This window comes from Lutra lutra, chromosome 3, assembly GCF_902655055.1.
Source record: "Lutra lutra chromosome 3, mLutLut1.2, whole genome shotgun sequence".
Lineage (NCBI taxonomy): Eukaryota > Metazoa > Chordata > Mammalia > Carnivora > Mustelidae > Lutra > Lutra lutra.
In genome coordinates this window covers 16,677,308-16,697,055 of record NC_062280.1, presented here as the reverse complement: position 1 = coordinate 16,697,055, position 19,748 = coordinate 16,677,308, and the positions used below count along the sequence as shown (strand labels likewise).

The 19,748-nt window shown below is 38.7% G+C and overlaps 1 protein-coding gene across 5 annotated transcripts in view; it reads right to left on the bottom strand.

Annotated features, from left to right (window-relative positions):
• The window catches only part of PARD3B (par-3 family cell polarity regulator beta), a 1,059,813-nt gene that overhangs the window by 639,986 nt on the left and 400,079 nt on the right, over positions 1-19,748 (bottom strand). For all 5 annotated transcript variants that reach the window (XM_047720837.1, XM_047720838.1, XM_047720840.1 and 2 more), the window contains one exon: positions 797-968. In XM_047720837.1, coding sequence (XP_047576793.1) covers positions 797-968 — 172 coding nt within the window. The remainder of the gene's footprint in view (positions 1-796; positions 969-19,748) is intronic.

The following is a 19,748-nucleotide window of genomic DNA, read 5'->3' as shown; positions in this document are numbered from 1 at the left end:
GTTCTTCTACCTGGAGAATTAACCTATCTAACAGGTGCTCAGAGCAGTCTCAAAACATATGCACACCTTCAATAGGAATGAAAATTTGTTCTAAGTACCAAAATGTTAGCAGATTTTCAAAAGCTTCATGCTGTGAAACTGACCTAAATTTACCTCCGAGAGGTATCACCAAAAACTGACATTGATCTTGGAGGTGTAAATTCACTGAAACTTGAGAAGAATGTTTATTTCCCCCCCAATGCCTTCAAAACAAAAATGAGGAATTCTAAACAAAATTATTGGGTGGGTTGTTCTTGTGTGAATAAATCAGTAGGCTAGAATTAAGAGACTAACTTCAAAATGTCTTCCTGGAAGTCTGAGATACATAGTCTGAGGAGAAAAAGAAGGTGGTTGAAACAGAAAGTGACCTTTATTCCTAGTCTGAATTCCTTGATAAATATTAGCTTTTACCAAATGACACTTTTCAGAGAGTTTCTTTTTAAGTGATCCCCCTAGGGTACAGATGAACCCCATCACTTACAGACTAGCCTGTCCTGTAGGATACTTCAAGACCTCGCGATTCAGATCCACCCATCATTCAAGGAGAAAACAAAACAAAACAAAACAAAACAAAACAAATGCATCCCCTTGTCTGAGTGTCCACAGCTACAAAGAGCTAAGTAAAAATAATTTAAAGACAAACCAGATTTTTCAAGAAAGATACTAAGAGGATAAGTCATCTTGTAGAAGCCACTCATAATTAGCAAGATGATGTATTTCAAGCAAGTGAAGAACATAATAGTGAAGATACACATACCTAATTTCAGAGCAGAAGGGGTCACTTCAATTTCCCCACCAATTGGTTTAAACGCAGCCAACTGGGCAGCCACTTCCGTCTCAAAGGCATCTGGGCTCTGCCGGCCTGCAGGGTTTCCGCTGGGGCTCTCAATCTTGTGGAGTGGTTCTTGTTCATCAAACACAGCAATCAGCTACAAACAAATCCAACCACACTAATTACTTTGAATGGCATGCATAGCACACAACACTCTTTCTAGCTGATTGTGATCTTTCTTGGATTTTAAGGAAAACAGCCTCTGAAACTGTGTAACTTGAATGTTACTGTACCACAACTCCCAATTCAATATTACATCTGAAAGGACCATGGCAGGACTTCACTAATGGTTTGTCTATTCTTGAAATAACCTATTTTGGCTAACTCCCTTGAAGGAAGGAAAAGGCTGCCCCTCCCCTCGCCACCTTTTCCAATATGCCAAAAAGGACTTCAGTATTTTTTTTAAGACGGTTTCCAGAAATAAAAGTTGAATATGCAAAAGCTGAACAACAGATCTACAAGGTAAAAGAGGACATTCCAAACTCAGAGAGCTAAGATATTATGAAATCCATAATCATAGCTGCCCTTTTAGACACAATCACAACAAATGAGCGTGCATATTTCCATACAATGTGTTCACTTTGTGCACACAGAGATCCCCTTTTGATACATCCCTTTAAATTGGTTCTCTTCCTTCATGACGCTATGTTGACTGGTTTAAGTCCAATGAATGTCAAGTCCAATGAGACTACACATCAGCACTTTTAACCAAATTATTTCCATCTTTGTCTCAGTGTTGTTTCATATGAGAACTGTTTCTTGTCATTAATATAAAAACATTTAATTGTCCACTTCCAAGTCATTTTTCATAAAGGGCAAGATGTCATAAAATATTCATTGCACAAACACTGCTGTACAAACAGTGAGGACAGTCCTGCTGAAACCGTATTTTTGGCCAGCAGACAGCACCACCATAGAGAGACCTCGCACACTGCTCATCGGGTGTTCGGGAGAAGTCCAAATGTGAGTGTAGGAAGCACCAAGGGGATGCTACTGTCAACCCGACAAAGAACAGTGTGTGCAAATCTGAAAACTGCTAGTAAATCTTCAGCTATTTTTCATTCATTAAATAAAGCAAACCTACTTGTGATTCAAACATTTATTCAGAAAAGACACTCGAAGGCCCATTCAGAGGGGAACCTTGTTAGCAATAGTATTAATAACACAAATGCAGGCGTAATCAATCAAAACATCATAAATTCCAAGTTCAGTCTTTCAAAAGAAATGAATACAATTAGGGATATGCAAATTGACTATTCAAAAATAATTTTCATAATTGACTACTCATTTCCAGTATGGAGACTTCTTTAATTGGAAAATCCAACAATCCTCTTACCACAGGAAAGAAATGCTACTCCCAAGGCATTATTTTTAATTCTTGAAATTGAGCACATACATTTCCTATTTTTAATTGGCAGTACTGATGAACTGATTTGAGAGGCTTAAATAGATTAATAATGAAAGATTATTCTAGTATAAAAATAATCAGTAGATCTGCATCTTTCTAATCATCTGGTCAGAGTGAAGAGTTTAACACTTTCAATCTTGTAAAGGAAAATAAAATCAATTTTTAAAAAGTGCTGGAAGTGTTATTTTTGTCACTTTTTTGTGACATGATTAGAATTTCAGTTTTGCGTATTGGTGAATTCTAACACATCTGAGTGACATTTATTTTAATTGCCAATCGGCGAGGCAAAATGGCTTATTATACTGGTTCTATGAACACTTGTGTGTAAGTTAAGACTAGTACCTTACTTCTTCTCTTGCTACATCCTTAACTACTACTATATGCACTGTGCCTTAAATATTGGGGAAAAAAGATAAAAAACATAATAGCATCTAAAGCACAATACAGAATCTTAAAGCTGAAAACTCATAAATCATTACTTATATCTGTTATATAACCCTTCCTCCTCAAGATACTTTACTGTTTTCCATACTATCCTATCCAACAAGTTTATAGCATATGTAATGACAATGGCACACCTATGTAGCAAATGAGAGAACACTATAGTTCAGAGCTTCTGTTTTCCAAAAAGATAGACTAAAAAGTAATTGATACAAGAATCTAGTCTTTTTAAATTTTCCATCCAGGGTTTCAGACCACAGGGTGACTGTTTTCCAAAAAGAAAACTTGTACAAAGAGAGGCTCTGTTGTCAAATATACGTGGTTTGTCCATTAGGAGGTTATGTCCTAAAGAATATGCTGGACACAGAAAACGCAATATGTGATTCTTCCCAGAGATGATGCTGAGAAGAACTGGAGCAACCCCCGAGTCTCACAATCTGTCTCCCAGTCCCGTGGAGGACAGGAATGATCTCCACGGAGTCTACTCTGGGTGTGAGGATGAATGAATGAATGAGTCTCTACTCCTGGAAAGAAGAGGTTCAGTTCCTGACTCTGTGGTCCCCAAAAGGAGACATTGGCTCCATCAGTGCTGGCTGCTGAGTGACTCTCCGTGCCCTCTTCACCTCAACACCCACAACAACCACAACTTACACTCGCTTCAACATCGACAATTGATTTAAACTGTACACACTGCAGGCACTTATCAGCTAGATTACTTGACTCATCAGAACATCTTCCTGGGTAACAGAGTTCTTAGCAGCCAGGGTTACAGAGATGCATTAATTAACATTAAACCACTGTTCTAGTCCCTCCACAGAAGACATGTGATTTCCAAAGTGTCCGGTGCAGGAAAATGGCATCCCCTCCCTGACCTTAAACTCATTACAAATTACCTTCCCCACACAGATGAGATGGACGTGAAAGAAGGAATTCTATTTAAAGTTTTCTGTTGTTAAGGTTTCACCTAGACTAAACTTCTAAGGCATGTGGAAGATTTTTCACTGACATCGTACGGACTGTAGTAACCTAAACGCTATGCAAAATGCAAACAGGCAATATTTCATTTGGACGCCTTCTTCTTCTGCTGCCTTATCCATCTTGTGGTGACCCTTCCGTTCTCCTTCTGCAATGCTGGTATTTTCATGACACCCAGCGCAACACCAACATTTCCCAAAGACCCCATAATCTGCGATCTTTTCACACAGCCATTATTCCTGATCAAAACTCCTGTCCGCACAGATGTCCATCAGTATTTCGGCATCTTATCCCCAGAGAGTCACAGGAAGGTTAGTCCACAAATACACTATTCCTTCTCCCACTCAAAACAAAAATAAAAACGAACAACAAAAAGGCTTTAACAACTTTTTCGGGACCCCTACAGATACCATACCCATTTCTCAACTTTCCTTGAAAGCAAAATCTCAAACAGCTGTCCACAGAGCAATTTCCAGTCTCCCTCCTTCCCGTTCCTTGCTGAGACCACACTGGTCAGGCTCTCGCCCCTCTACTCCACAGAAACTGTTCTTATCAAGGTCAAAAACAATCTTTAGGTAGCTAAATCCCCCACTTTTCTGCTTTGACTTTAGGACACAGTCAATCACTACCTTCTTCCTTAAATTATTTTCTTCACTTGCCTTCCCGGACATCCTCAACTCTCTAGGCCCTCCTTTTACTTATCCTTCTTGTCTCTAAAAATGTGAAATATGTCTAAATTTTTTTGGGGGGCGGGCACCTTGTTTGTCTCATGGCATAGATGTAAGTATCTGCTGATAAATTCCAAACTTAAATCTTCAACCTGGAGATGCTTCTTGAACTCCAGGATCATAAGATCCACTGTTTAACATAACATGTGAAAAACTGACCTTCCAAAGCTCTTTCCTAATCTTTATACATCCCAATTAACAGCACTCCATTCTTCTAATTGCTCAGGATAAAAACCTCCTATTAATCCTTGATGCCTTTTTCCCTCCGTTCCTCCCTATCTCTCATGCACCTCACACACACCAATTTGCCAACAAATCTCAAAATATAGTCAGAGTCTAACTGCTTCTCACCCCTCCATTCTCACCACTTTGGACCCCACTTCCAGTCTCTCCCATGGATTATGGCAACAATTTCCTGTCTGGTCTCGTCGTTTCTACCCATGCTCCCTTTCGATTGTTCTCAATACAACAGCCAGAGTGACCCTACCAAAACACAAGGCAGGTCATGTCTCTCCTCTGGTCATTTGTTTTCTCATGTCACAGTGAAGCTCAAGTCCTGGCAATGGACTTGGGTCCGTGGGCTCCCTGTGAAATTTCTGACCTCATGTTCTGAGTACATTCTCCCCTGTTCTCGGGATTCTATTCAGCTATGACTTCTTCTTCTTTGCCCTTGATTCAGTATCTTTGCATTTGCTGTCCCTTCTGCTGAAGCAGTCTCCCCCCAGACACCTGCATGACTTGCTTCTCTATCCTGCCCATCTTTACTCAAACGCCACACTATCTGCATTGCAACACCATCACTTCCCATCTTCTCTTCCTTTTTCTTTGTAGCATTTATCACCTTCTCGATGTTTCATCTCTTCTTGTTTGTCTTAGTTATTGCCTGTCTTCTCACTGTACTAGAATATAAGCTCCAAGAAAACAGTGATTTTTGTCTTTTTTATTGTATCCCTGTCACCGAGAATGGTGAGTATACACAGCAGGCACTGAACATATATTTGTTGGAATAAAATGAGTAAAGTGAGGCCAGAATAGATAGTAACCCCTAAGATAGCAACAGGATAAAAGATACCTGGATTTTTTCATGTGTTTTTAGAATCAACATTCAAATTATTATTTTTTGTTAGAAATGAATGAGTACATGAATGAACACATGTACAATGAATACATTCCCATAAGATCCTTCTAGTGTCATTATCATTATGGCTGTTGTTTCGATTTGGTTATTATGGGGGAGAAATTCCTCATTTTTCTATTCAACACTGGGAGAAATTGCTTCTGCCACATCAAGCTCCAAAAATAGAGATTATGTGTGTTCTTTTTTTCTTTTTCAGGCTCAATTTTGAAAGGGAGAATCTGTTTCTTTGGTGTCTGCAGGAGCGGGAGTGTCGTGCTAGGGGTGCGTGGCAGATGGAGAGGGAGGTAAGATTAGCAGCCTGGCACCAGGCACTACCTTGCCCACTTTCCTCCAAGATGCACTTGGATGTACCTGGTGTCAAGCTTCCAGAGGTGTGCCCCAACGTAGCTTGAGAACAAATGTAAAAAATAGACCTCCAGGGTAGTGGGGGCCTAGCCTGAGTGGGCATACCATAAGCTCACAGCCGAAGGGCTCAGATTTCAAAATTCATGTCTTACTTTTTGTATTCTACCAGCTTTCTGTTCTTGTTTCAAAACAGATTTTAATCTTAATTAATAGATTAATCTTAATTAAAAATAGATTTAATCTTAATTAATAGATTAATTTGTATTAATCTTTAATAAAGTTTTTCTCTTTAATTGCCAGTAAAATTAAGGCACACAGAAGAGGTACAGTGTTTGTCCCTGTGTTTCATACCTCTGTGAGGTCGAGGTGGAGTGTAATTCTCAGGAACACACCTATCCTCTAAACAGGACTTAGGAAAACACAGAAGGAGAAACACATTAATGTAGTGGGTCCAAATTATATTCACTAGCTAGATCTCAGTTGTGCATGTGGATGGTGTTTGCAATTCAAAGATGAGGCACTGGTTTTGGTAACTTCAAGTGTCCCCTGCCCACGGCTGAAGGTAATGTCACCCATAAACCTCACATTAGAGAATACTTCCCTCTTTTTCTCATACTCACCTTGTAAAGGTTAAAATAATGAAAAAGTCAACAACGAAAAACTCAAAGATGAAAGGAGACAGAAGAACTTTGGATAATTTACAACATCCATGAAACCTGAATAATAGGCTTGATCAAAAGGGCCATGTGTTCTCTGCAATTTCACACCATCAATATCTCTTCAAGGACACAGACCTGTTTTTAGACTCAAACAGCGAGACTATTACGATCAATGTCACTAGTAAAGGTGTGTGTGCATGCATGCATGTGTGTGCGTGTGCACGTGCGTGTGTGTTGAGGTAGTTGCGTGCATGTGTGTGCGTGTGCACACACGTGTGTGTGTTGGGGTAGTTGCATACATGTGTGTGGGTGTGCACACACGTGTGTGTTGGGGTAGTTGCATGTGTGTGTGTGTGTGCACACACGTGTGTTTGTGTGTTGGGGGGGGTGAGTCGAGTGGAGGTGGAATGTTAATTTCCTTGATAATATCCCTAACATGCCTAAATGCTTAGCACAGAGCCTGGTACACAAAGGAAGGTTAAATGTTAATTCCTTTTCCTACCATAGCTACCATTCTCTGGCTTCCAGACTAAATCCCACTTGACTTGTTTTTCCATATTCTGCTTTTACTTTGTTGCTTCTCTTTAATCTCTTTATCACAGGATTGACAGAGGAACAGAGAAAGCACCAAGATCAAACACATCAAATAGGTAATTTTTGATTTTCTTTTCTTTTTTTTTTCCCCTTGCTCTTCATCACACAAGAACACACAACCCTTAGATGCGTTCTGCTCTCCTGGCTAGCAATACATGAGCTGTGCTGTCTATTTCCACCATAACTGGAAGCAATATACCAACGTCTTCAGTTTCTACAGTGACAAGTAAATATTTTAATAATAAATGCCATCAGGTACATTTATTGCAGAATCCTTCAATATTCATGATGTGGTTTGCTCTGTTATCAACCTACAGCATTCTGTCACTTTTATAGCCTGAGTTTTTATAATCTGATGCTATTATCTTTAGCCTACATAGAGAATTAAAAAAAGGATCCCAATGCTCATAGAATATAATTTATGAAAGTATATTTTTTGTAGTAGTAATTACAGTAAGAAATACGTGGCTCTATTTTAATTACACGTCAAGTAAACTAATGTACTACTAAGAAAAGCTTATTTGCCATGTTGAGTTCTTTGGGTTAAACTGTTGAATTTAACAACATATTGCTATTTTTACTGTTTCATCCATATTCCATACTACTGACTATCGAACAAAATTAAAAGACAAAGGAAAAAAACGAGGATCCTACAAAATAAAATTGGAATCATTTGTCTCAAATCTTAATAAACACAATTAAATCTAAGTAAGACTGTGAAATTACAACAATTTCACAAGTAGAGGAAAACACATTATCACCTTTGGGAAGAGAGTGAAACATTGCAGAATTTCATTTAAATGTATGCATCTGCTTGTAACTAAATAACAACTGGCTATGTGAGTTAATTTTATGCCCCTTTAAACAAAGGTTTGAAAATAGGTGATCTTCCTTCATGGGATTTTGACAGCTAGCTAAAAGCATTTAATCCAGATTTTCAAAATTAGCATGCTCACATTAGCATCTTCATCAGATTCGAGCATCAAATCTAGCGTCCTTGGAGCAAGTATGTAACAGCTCTGATTCTCACAAAATTCAATCGACATTCAGTAAATGAGATAAACCAATTTTCATCACCTCTTCAAACTGAAAATCCATAATAGGGACCTTCACAAACTTTACAGCTTTAAACTTCATTCTAAAGAAAATAACATTAATTTATTCAACTGTACTAAGAAACATATTTATTCTCATTGCTTTTTAAAGAGACAGCTGCCTACATCGCCTGTGATGACAACAAAATATGCCTATTAAAAAGCCCCCAATACTTTGGCCAAAACTACATTTACCTTCTTTAATTATGCAGCAACTCACTGAGAAGCCAGGTATGTATTAAACACACTATACTCAATCCTATTTTCTCTGGGACTGACTTAAGTTTAAGAGAATCCTGGGTTTGTTTTTGTTGCATTCTTGACTTTCCTTAGTAGTCACAGCTCAGCGTTTATGAAACAACCTTCACAACTGACACCTAATATACACGAGGAAAGCCTGAAGACATTTTCCTCTGTGCCCTTCACCATCCATAGCCGTGTTCAGGCAAAAGGCTCCATGGAGGTCAGGTGGCAGCCTCCAAGCCCTATTCCTAAAGGCCCTCGGGGGCAGCAGTGGGATAAGCACACAGGTAAAGAAGCTGGAAGAAGTTTCAAGCATTCTGAGATAATACGGATGTCAGAGATTATAAGAACTCAATATATCTGGCTTTGTTAGTAATACTATTTCCTCTGTCTCTGAATTACACAGATTAAAAATGGCGGACACACAAGAAAGTGAAAGATCTTAAGGTTAAACGAGCTGAGAAATTCTCAGAAATGATACCAATCCACTGCACGGCTTTGCTTGCCATTAACCCAGTATATCACTGGACGTTCCTCAGTTTTATCCATTTGCAAGGGCTTCAAAGGTCTTGGGAGAATGTACCTTATCAGAAACGAAGTTATTTTTTAAAATGCATGGACACACGTACACACAAAATGGCTTTTTCTTCAAATTATTCTTAAATAAATCACATGCATCTAGCCTGCATTTTTGGAAGAGTAGTCTTTTTTCAGGGAGTATATCCGACACTAGAAAACATAAAATAGCACAGGGAAAAATAGTTTTTAAATTACAAAGCTTATATACATTGACCGTGTTGTAAGATGCACCTAAGTACTATTTCACTGGCTCAGTGTTATTCTCCTTACTTCCCTCCAGTTTCTATTCTCTGTCCAAACCAAAGCTGTAATCATCTCAGAAGCACTCCTTTGGTAACTTCTTGGCCAAAGCCCAGCACTGCCACAGCCATCCATGAAGGCAGTAACTTCCTGGAATCTAAGGTTGATTCCTCCCGGCAGGGACTACTCCATCACAACAAAGTGCCTCAGTGCCTCTGGCCAGGTCCTCACAACTCCACTGCAAAGGCCTCAGTTTGTTTCTGGCTTCCAGTCCAGCCCCCGATTGTGTACCCTCAGCACCACTGCTGAAGTGGGCTTTCCATCATACAATCTGGCATGGTGTTGCTCCAACTTCAAATTCCTTATTATATATTATCATGGCTTCCAAGTTCCTCATATGAGGTCTTCCACGAGGCTCCCTGGTGTTCCCATGAAATTGTCTATGTCTCTATCATTACCCATCACACAGCCCAAAGATCTTGATTTACTTGCCTCCATAACTAAGCTACCTAGAAAAAACAAAACAAAACAAAAAACCTGTAAGTTACTTGAAACCATGAGTCACATAACTAAAAAATGCTTTTAACAATAATTACACAGCCCTCATTATGGGCTAGGCACTGTTGTAAGTGTGTCCATTTCATACTCCAAAGAAACCTTATGAGAAAAGCTGTATTAGCCCCACATCACAGAGGACAGAATTCAAGTACAACCTGACTTCCTTATTCTTTTAAAGATCTTATCTTATGTAATCTGTACACCCAATGTGGGGTTCAAACTCATGACTCTGAGATCAAGAGTGGCAGGCTTTACCGACTGAGCCAGCCAAATGTCCCTTCAAGTACAACCTGACTTTATATTCCAAGCTCCTAGGGGGTACTTGGCACAGGGAAAAGGGTGGAGTAAATGAGTGATTTATGTTCTCTGCTGTACCCCAGCAGAAAAGCAAAGCCTCTGTAATGTGGATATCTAGATTTTTAAGGTGGATGCCATCTCCCCATGTCCTGATTTTTCCACTCAATCAGGAATAAAGGTAACCTCCCTTACCATGTACACCTCTACAGAGGACAGAATAGCTCCTGCCCATCCTTGAGGCTCAAAGTAAAGTTACATTTTACTGTTTTTCCATCAAAAATCCACCTTGTGTATTATGATCCCAACCCTGTTTGCTGGTGGACTACAGTTAAGTACTTGGTTTTCTTCCAGAGGAAACCTTCTGAAATTATAAAACTAATTTGTGCATTAACATACTTAGTTTCGAAACAAACACGCCTGTACAATGCGCTCCACTACATCTGACGCTTCGAAGAACCCCGCTCATTTGTACTAATGACTGCAATCCAGGGTGTGTTGCTTAATTTTGTGGATTAATGAGTAAGCAATCAAACGTGATTTTAAGTCATGAATATAACAAACATACTATTCATTTATTTTGACAAGTATTTGAATTTATGAGACTTGGTTACAAATAGAACAGTCTATTTGGTAAAGGAAAAAAAAAAAAAGAAAGAAACCTTTCTGCTTTTAAGACAACTCAACAGCTCTCAGATAATAAACCTCTGCAGGGAATGATGACAAAGCCACCACCTTCTCAAGACAGATAAAGAATTGACAGGTCGATAGAAACAGCAATGAGATCTTACTAGATCATGAGAGTTTCAAAGAGAGAATGTCTGTTGCATGCACTTGAACAGTATGCCCTTCCTTGGGGGACTGCAAACCACAGAGAGCCTTCTAGCGAAAATAGGGCGGTGCTGGCCTGAGGCAGGTGTCCCCTCGACTGTCACCCTGGTGGCCTAAAACACAAGTTCCGACAGTTTCACGTGTCCCTGAGGTGGCCTCACGCTCTGGGCCTGAGATCCCACAAGACCAGGCAAAGTGATGAGTAGGACAACAAACACGAGGAAGTTTTCAACTCCCTGCAAATTAGTGGGTGATTAATTGGTACTACATTTCATCAGACTGGTGAGGGAACCGACTCCTTGGCAAATTGGCCTGAGCACCGGCTGATTGACCTCACGACAGGTCCAATGATGTTCCACTTTCTCCCATATTTTGTGACAGCTGATCCACTGGTGGAGACCACGCAAAGGTCAGTGTGCAGCCTGATTGAGAGCTGAGGAGGCCATGCTCTTAAATATTCCATTTAGATTCAGATCTTCCTTGTCATGGTGACAAGGCTTTGAAGCCGATATTTTAAAAAATTAACACTGCAGTTGCAGGTGGGTTTAGCTGCTGAACTCCTTCCCTCTGAGTGGTAGAGTTAACCTTTTCCTTTAGCTTCTAATTGCTCTGTATCTCCTTAACTAGTGATAATGTGGCTAACCCTGCTGGGATGGGTGTTGACTTTGGGAGCATCTAAATGTCAAGATTTGTAATTATGATTGTGGGTGCATTAAACTCACATCGAATGATGCCTCGCTAATTGGGGCCTGAAGACAAGAAGCCTGGGGTCTTTGGTCCTTGCTCCCTGCTCAGGCACAGGAAGTGTACCTCCTCTGGAAGTTCTTACATTTTAGGTCTTGTCTCTAACTGTAGAAAGATGGTCTTTGAGAGTCCTCTGCAAATTTGGCTACTTCACACAAAAGGCCTTCTTCCTAAAGCATCTAAAATATCTTTTGTAGGCATAAAAATTATGATTTCTAAGTCAAGAAATGAAATACATCGAACATACTTACGGCAAAATAAATAAATAAAGGAACACAAGTTTTAAAATTAGGATTGGACCCAAAAATCCAGGTTGCTAAGACCATCGGCCAGCTTGGGTTTCAAAAGCCAGTCTTTGCACTAAAACTCTCAAACCCAGTGGGCACTTTTGTACTTTGCTACTTTAGGCTTTCATGTTTTTCAGGTAAAAAAATGTGGAGGCAGGAATATATAGGGGTCGTCATCTCCCCCAGTTCTCCCTGGCACATTGTGTATGTGGTGCGTGTGGGTGTGTGTGTGACAGGGAGAGAAAACTTCAAACTTCAAAAGGTTGCCATTAGAGAGACTTCTGAAAATATGCAGTAGAAAAGAAGACATATAAGATCATGTAAAATCCCATAAAATTCCCGTTACAATGTTGGGTATTTTGGGTCCAATCTTCTCTTCTATGGATCTATATACATATCTCAACGTTACTGGAACCATACTGCATAACACATGAGTTTCCGATGTTTTAAGATTTTCTTGTGTGCAATTTTCTCTAATTTTAATTGGCAAAAATGAAGAAAACTCATGACTGAATAATATTTCATAACATAATTTGTCGTATCATAAATGATGTAGCCATTCTGCCATTTGTGACACATGAAAATGAAGGTTATCTGTGTGAAGTAGTATCATTCTTTCAATCATTGCTAATTTTGCAGACAATATTATATTCTCCTTTTTAAAGGTAAATTATTTGATTGCTAGTGATATTGATAATAATTCCATAAACAATTTTTATTTCTTCAGGGCATGGTCTGTTCGTACCCTTTACCCTTCTGTTCCATTTTGCTTTTGGTGTTTCTTACCAGCATGTATAAGCTCTTTTTATTTTGAGTATGTTGTCTTTTTTATCTTTGCAAAATGCTTGACAGTTTACCTCTCATTTTTGTTTATGATGTAAAATTTTTCATTGCATGGTATTCCATTCATTTAAAACCCTCTATTAAATCTTCAAAGGTCCCTTATAAATAGGTACTCACCTGGAACCAGTAATACTTTATGATGGGCAAGCAGTAAAACAATGTTGGTTTCATTTAATTTACTACTTTGATAGTCCCATAAGACAGAGCAGGCGGGAAATGTTTTGACTGATAGGCATTTGGTTTTTAAATCACACATTCATATTCTAAATACAGATGAATACACCTATTACAATAAAGCAATCACAAATAAAATTTTAATATTTCACTGATTTCATAATCCAAGTATCTAACTCATTATTTTCTGCAAATTTTTATGCTGAAATTCCATAGTCAATTCCTTATTAAAATGGAAAAAAAATATGTTCCTACAATTTGTTTCAAAAAACTTTCAAGTGCTCAAAGACTTTAAGATTCCCTCATTTTTTTGTCCCCCAGACAAGACCAACTTTTAGTGTTATTTTTTAATGTTTCTTCTATGTCCCCTACTATCCTATCATCAATCATGTCTGTTCTTTCCTGTAAACTCTCCTGGCTCCTTGTATTGCCAAGGATTAAAAACTCAAGAAAGGGCCCAACTACTGGGAATGATGGGTAAAAACTCTATGTGTGTCCTTAACTCTCAACTAAGTCTTTTCATTTATTTAACAACATGGTTCTCAGCCAACCTATTATCACAATGACTACTAGGTTTCTACCCACATTCCTCTATCTCACCAAAATGATTCTGCTTATATTCTATCCTCCTACCTGCTCTGCTAGTTAATCACACTTTCATGTAAATCTCAGAGTTACGGACATTGATTTCATCCACAACATGTAAATAACATATCTTCCAGAGAGCTAATCTAGGAAATAAATATGTAATGGTCTGTTTATAAGTACATAAAATCAACTCAAAGAAATACACCCAGGGCAATATTTAAGTCACTGTAAAACAAGCAAAAGTAGTGGTATGCCAATAAGCCAGTAACGAAAGTCAGGAAAATGGCATCAGAGATGAACATGCTAGCAGCACCATTTTAAGTTTTATCCAGTTGAAGAGACCTACTGCATTAAGAAACAAACCTGAAGCCACATCAACAGGTTTATTTGCTTACTGTGAAAAGGGGGACCTATGGGGATTATAGTGTAGTATCATTAAACTCATTAATCTAGGACTAGGTGCACAACTTCTGAGGCCCAGTGCAAAAACTGTAGAGCCCTTTTTCAAAAATTAAGAATTGCAAGATGGTGACAGCAGAGTATTGAACCAAACACGGAGCCCTGATGAACATGGGACCCAAAGCAACTGTACAAGTCACGTGCCTATGAGGCTGGCCCTGCCAGAATCATGTGACTTCCTGAACTTAATCTGGTCTCATGTTCCCAAGTAATGGGATGGAGACTTGACTTCCCACATCAATTTCTCAACAGGGAAAAGATACATTGGCTAGCAGATGTTCAATATCTAGTCCCCTTGGCAGATGTTCTACATCTGCTTATAGTTCTGGTGAACTTTATGAGCTGGAATCAGAATCCTTGAGGCAAATCAATCCACAGCAGTGAGAAGGCACAGTCTGTGGAACTATAGTGCTTGAACCCAAAACCTAGTTTCACGTACTGGTGAGATCTCTTCTGTGCATTCCCTAATCTTTGAGGACCCCTCCCATTTGAACGTTTACCTCATATATGTTCACTGAAATCAGTACTGGCTTAGAAGATAGCTTAAATCAAAGAAAAGTGTTTTTTTTTTTTTTTTCCTACTGAAATGCAAAAGAATGCTGTAATTATGTAATACGACAAATATTGCTACGACGGTAATCATATTACAACATATAAACGTGTCAAAGTAACACATTGTGCACCTTAAATTTATACAGTTTTACATGTCAAATTTATTCAATACAAATAAGTAATGCAAAATAATTGCAGAACAGGTTATTTTCCCTTGATTCTTAGTTGTTTCTGTTTCCATCCAAGGCCTCACAAGGCCTTCCACAAGCGGCCTGAGACCAAAACCAGCCTCAGGTCTCTCTATCCACTTACCTATGCTCTTCACTGCCCCTGCCCCAACCAACACCACACTCAACTTCCCCATCCACAGTCAGTCTTTGCTATCCTAGAATCCTAGGTAGTAGTGAACCTAGCCTCTGGCACCAGACAGAGTTCAAATTGGCCTCAAACCACTTCTGTAAACATAGGGAAGTTACTTAGGTTCTCTAAGACTTAATTGTTTTCTTCATCTATATAATAAATAGAAGAACAGCGAAAATTTACTGAGCACTTGCCATGTTTAAGCACATAATATCAGACTGTATTATCTCATTTCTTTCTCATACCACTCCTAGAGGTAGTAGCCATTAATATCTCCAAAATTGGAGGCACTGAGAGGTTAGATAGTTTACATGGCCTATAATTGGATGACTAAATGATAAAACCAGAATTAGAAGCCAAATTTCAATAACTCCTCATTATTCTGAGCCTTCCTCTTTAGTTGTATTATATTAGATAAAACTTAAGAGTGTCTAACCACAAAAAAGGTGCTCCTTTAATGCTAACCCGTTGCTATTATTATAATTATCATCATTATTTTTATTATCGATTAAAAGTCTTATTCATCCTTTAAGACCCAACTCAATTTGTATCCTGAATAATAACTAGTATCAAGAGATTGTGTTTAATGTAAGAATATACCCTAGTATTCTTTATTTAGAAATGCAAATAGTCAGTTTAAAGAGACCAAGTAACTCCTAACCCAGAAGATTATTGGACTGAATATTTGACTCAGAAGACAGATATGATTTGCAATACTCGAATAGACTAACATCCAAAAAAATGTAGACATTTTCAACAATACATATATATACACACAAACACACACATATTTACAGTCGTTAAATAAAAAGATATATAATGTTATTAGAAGGTATTTAACCATGTCAGGTGATAAGCACGAAAAGAAAAATTAAAATAAAAACTGGCTGATTGGGGGGGGAAGACACTAATTAGAGCATAACATCCATCTGACATTTTGTACCTAGTTTCTACTCATGAGGTTTTTTTTTTTTTTAATTGAGGTATTGATATTAGGAATAGGAGAAGTAATTCCCATTTCTATAGAATTGTAACATAGGCTGTTAATAAAACATAACTCTAAATATAAACCATTATCAAAAATTGCATTTCATAATAGCATCTTTGGATTAAATGGGAGTGAAGGTGATTGCCTTTCACACAGGTTTCATGACTGGAAATATCGAGCAGTGTTTTTTCAGAAACTATTCTAGAAATCCTGTACAGTTAATCAACTTTAGCTTAGAAAGTCTCCATTCTTATAATTTATTTTGTTTTTATAGAAGAAAAAAAAAAAAAGACTTGGAAAGACTCCTGTGAGATGTGGAAAAATACCAAGATCTGTCAAGGATAAACATGGTCTCTTCCCACAGCCCTCGAAGTCCATGAAAATGGTTTCCAATAATGAATCACCAAAAGAAAAAGCCTTGTTTTTATTGGACTAAAATTAATAATTTCTATGAAACAAAAGGACAAATGGAATAGTGGATGCAGGAACCCGATGGAGAATGCCTGACATGCACTTAGAAAACCCCATCAGGGGCGCCTGGGTGGCTCAGTGGGTTAAAGCCTCTGCCTCCGGCTCAGGTCATGATCCCAGGGTCCTGGGATCGAGCTCCAAATCGGGGTCTCTTCTCAGCAGGGAGCCTGCTTCTCTTCCTCTCTCTGCCTGCTTCCCTTCCTCTCTCTGCCTGCCTCTCTGCCTACTTGTGATCTCTGTCAAATAAATAAATAAAAAATAAAAAAAAAAAGAAGAAGAAAGAAAACCCCATCAGGTAAACACTGGAATACTGGTGAAGGGTCTGCTGAGGCAACATGACTTTTTAAAAAATATATATATTTTTTTAATGTTCATGTTCACTCTCCCTGCTGGGGAAAAATTGTTTTAAATGTGTTCATAACTGGGAGCTTTTTGGCAAAGGTGAACCCATTTATCTAGTCAGATCTAAACGGAAGTCTAAAGTAAGTGCGCACGATGTAACATGCAAATTATTCTCAACTAATGTAGCTAAACGTGACAAATGTGAGTCAAATATCACACATCTTTAACTGTCTTGCTTCTAACTTAAAAGGGAAAAACATCATTTATTTGTGGCTGCCAAATACTATATTCTCACTAATTTAATAAGCAGGCACCATTTTCTCTACCTCTGAAAATTTATGTTGGTCTTTGGACGGGTTCAGCTGCCTTTTTAAATCTAGTGGTCTGTGACCAGAGAGGGTTTTAGCCAAAGGGAAAATGACTCCATAAATCCACAGAGGCTGTCTTGCTTTAAATTATAGTTTGAAGGCTTCAAGACTATATGAAAAGACTGAGCAAGAAAAATCAACACCCACCAACACATATGTATTGAAAGTTATCCTATTTTACAATAGAAAGCATTCCCCAAGCTTTAGAAAGCATATACACATACAGTAAGATGCAGATTTGGCAACACCTGTAGAGACTTGCTACCTAATTATCCAGAAATTTGAAGGGAAAAAAAAAAAAAAAAGAAATTTGGTCATGCTACATCATGAATCACACTAGTATAAACAGTTTTTTGATTCAAAATATGATTAGGGTATTTTTGCTCTTGATATTTCAGAAAACAGCAGAGTTCCTCAGTATGAGGTCACTGGAAAGCGGGTTATATTGCTTCAGGGGATGGTGTGTCACTTTTCTTTAGAATGCACATTAGACCTCTTTCTATCAGGAAAGGCTATTTTGTAACTTCTCAAACTTAAATGGCAGCTGAAATGCATGGAAAGAGTCTTGAGACTATAAGATTAGCCATATATTCTAATAAAATAACTGAGTTGTAGAAAAAGTAAATCAATTTCTAAAATCCTAGAGCGAGTTAATGAGGGAAAGAATTTAGCCAAAGCCCAACTTTAACTGGCAGCATTAAACAAACAAACAAACAAAAAACTGTATGCAGCTGTGCATCAGGTTTCCCATCATTCTGGATTAGCATATGCTCAACACACTTATTTACTTATTTGCCTAGCTCATAAAATGATTTGAGATCTTTATGACCGACTAGAATATATATGGTTTTTTCCACCCTATACTTCTTCTTTGATTAAAATGCAACTAATATATGAGACTACACTTCAGACTTCTTGCAAAGACTATATTCATGATCATTTGCAAAATAAGCAATGCTCATTATACACAGAATTCCTTCCTTAAGTCAACTTGCTGACATCCCTGGCAAAATATATATGCAGAATACCGCCTCTGTGATGATTAATTTTAGGAGTGCCCAGATGCTTGGTTAAATATTATTCCTGTTTGTGTCTATGAGGGCATTTCTGGATGAGAGTAACATTAAAATCAACAGATTAAGGAAAGCAGATTGTCCTCCCAGATGTGGGTGGGCCTCATTCAATCTGTTGAAGTCCTGAATAGAATAAAAAGACAGAGTAAGAAAGAAGTCCCAATTTCCTGTCTGTCTGGGCTGGGACATTGGTCTTCCCTGACCTTCAGATGCAGACCGAAACATCTGCCCTCTTCAGGTCTCAAGACTGCCAGCTTTCAGACAAGAATTTATACCATTGATTCTCTGTTCTCAAGCATTCAGACATGAACTGGAACCACACACTGGCTCACCTACACCTACAGTTTGCTGTTCAGCCTCCATAATTGTGTAAACCAATTCCTTATTAAATAAAAGTTTCACATTTATTGTATATAGGTACATACACACAAATGTACACACAGCTTATTGGTTTTCTTCTGGAAAACCCTAACACAGCCTCTTCACTCAGAGGTCAAGCAACTGGCAAAATCAATGCTTTAGAACAGTCTCAGACCCATAAGCAAAAATGTCTTCTCAGTGTTCCTTACAATTATGTGCATCTTTTAAGATGATCAATTATGGAATTTCCATGCTAAAGCTAATAGGAAAAACAAAACAAAACTGGAAGAAATGGAAGACTTCCCGGATTTGAAACAGGGAAAGCAAGGCTAAAATGAAATACAGCAATGCTCAGAAGGAGAGGTAGAAGTGCCGTGTTCATGGTCACCTTCACTGTGCCTCAATGAGTGAGGACAGGTGTAGGTTCAAGAGCCTGGGATAGGGGCGCCTGGGTGGCTCAGTGGGTTAAGCCGCTGCCTTCAGGTCAGGTCATGATCTCAGGGTCCTGGGATCGAGCCCCGCATCGGGCTCTCTGCTCAGCGGGGAGCCTGCTTCCTCCTCTCTCTCTGACTGCCTCTCTGCCTGCTTGTGATCTCTCTCTGTCAAATAAATAAAAAATCTTAAAAAAAAAAAAAAAAAAAAGAGCCTGGGATAGGCATCTTGGGGAAGTCCTTCAACACCTACATCCAAGAAACACTTCTTGAGTAACTTTGACAGGCCAGGCCCTGTGTTACAAACTGAGGATATAGCTCCCCATCTCAAGAACCTATCAATTCAACAGTAAGAAGGGTAGATGAACTTGAAAATCAGTATGAACAAGGTGGCATATGATGAAATGGCCGGATGAGCAGAACACCATGTCAGGAAGAGAGGAAAGGGTTCATTTTGTGCATGTTTGCAGGGAAGCTATTCAAGAAGCTACGGAGGGGAGATGACATTTAAGCTGGGCCTTAATCAGCATGATTTCATAGGACTGCAGGATCGGGAAGCCCTTCAAAGCACAAGGAACAACACACACAGTGGGGCGGGATAGGAAATCGCAAATTCATTCTTTGCAAAATGCCAACCAACTAGTTTGATGTGTCTGGAGTGGAGGCTAGACTGAAAGGCTAGAGAGAGAAGATGAAGGACCTCGAATGCC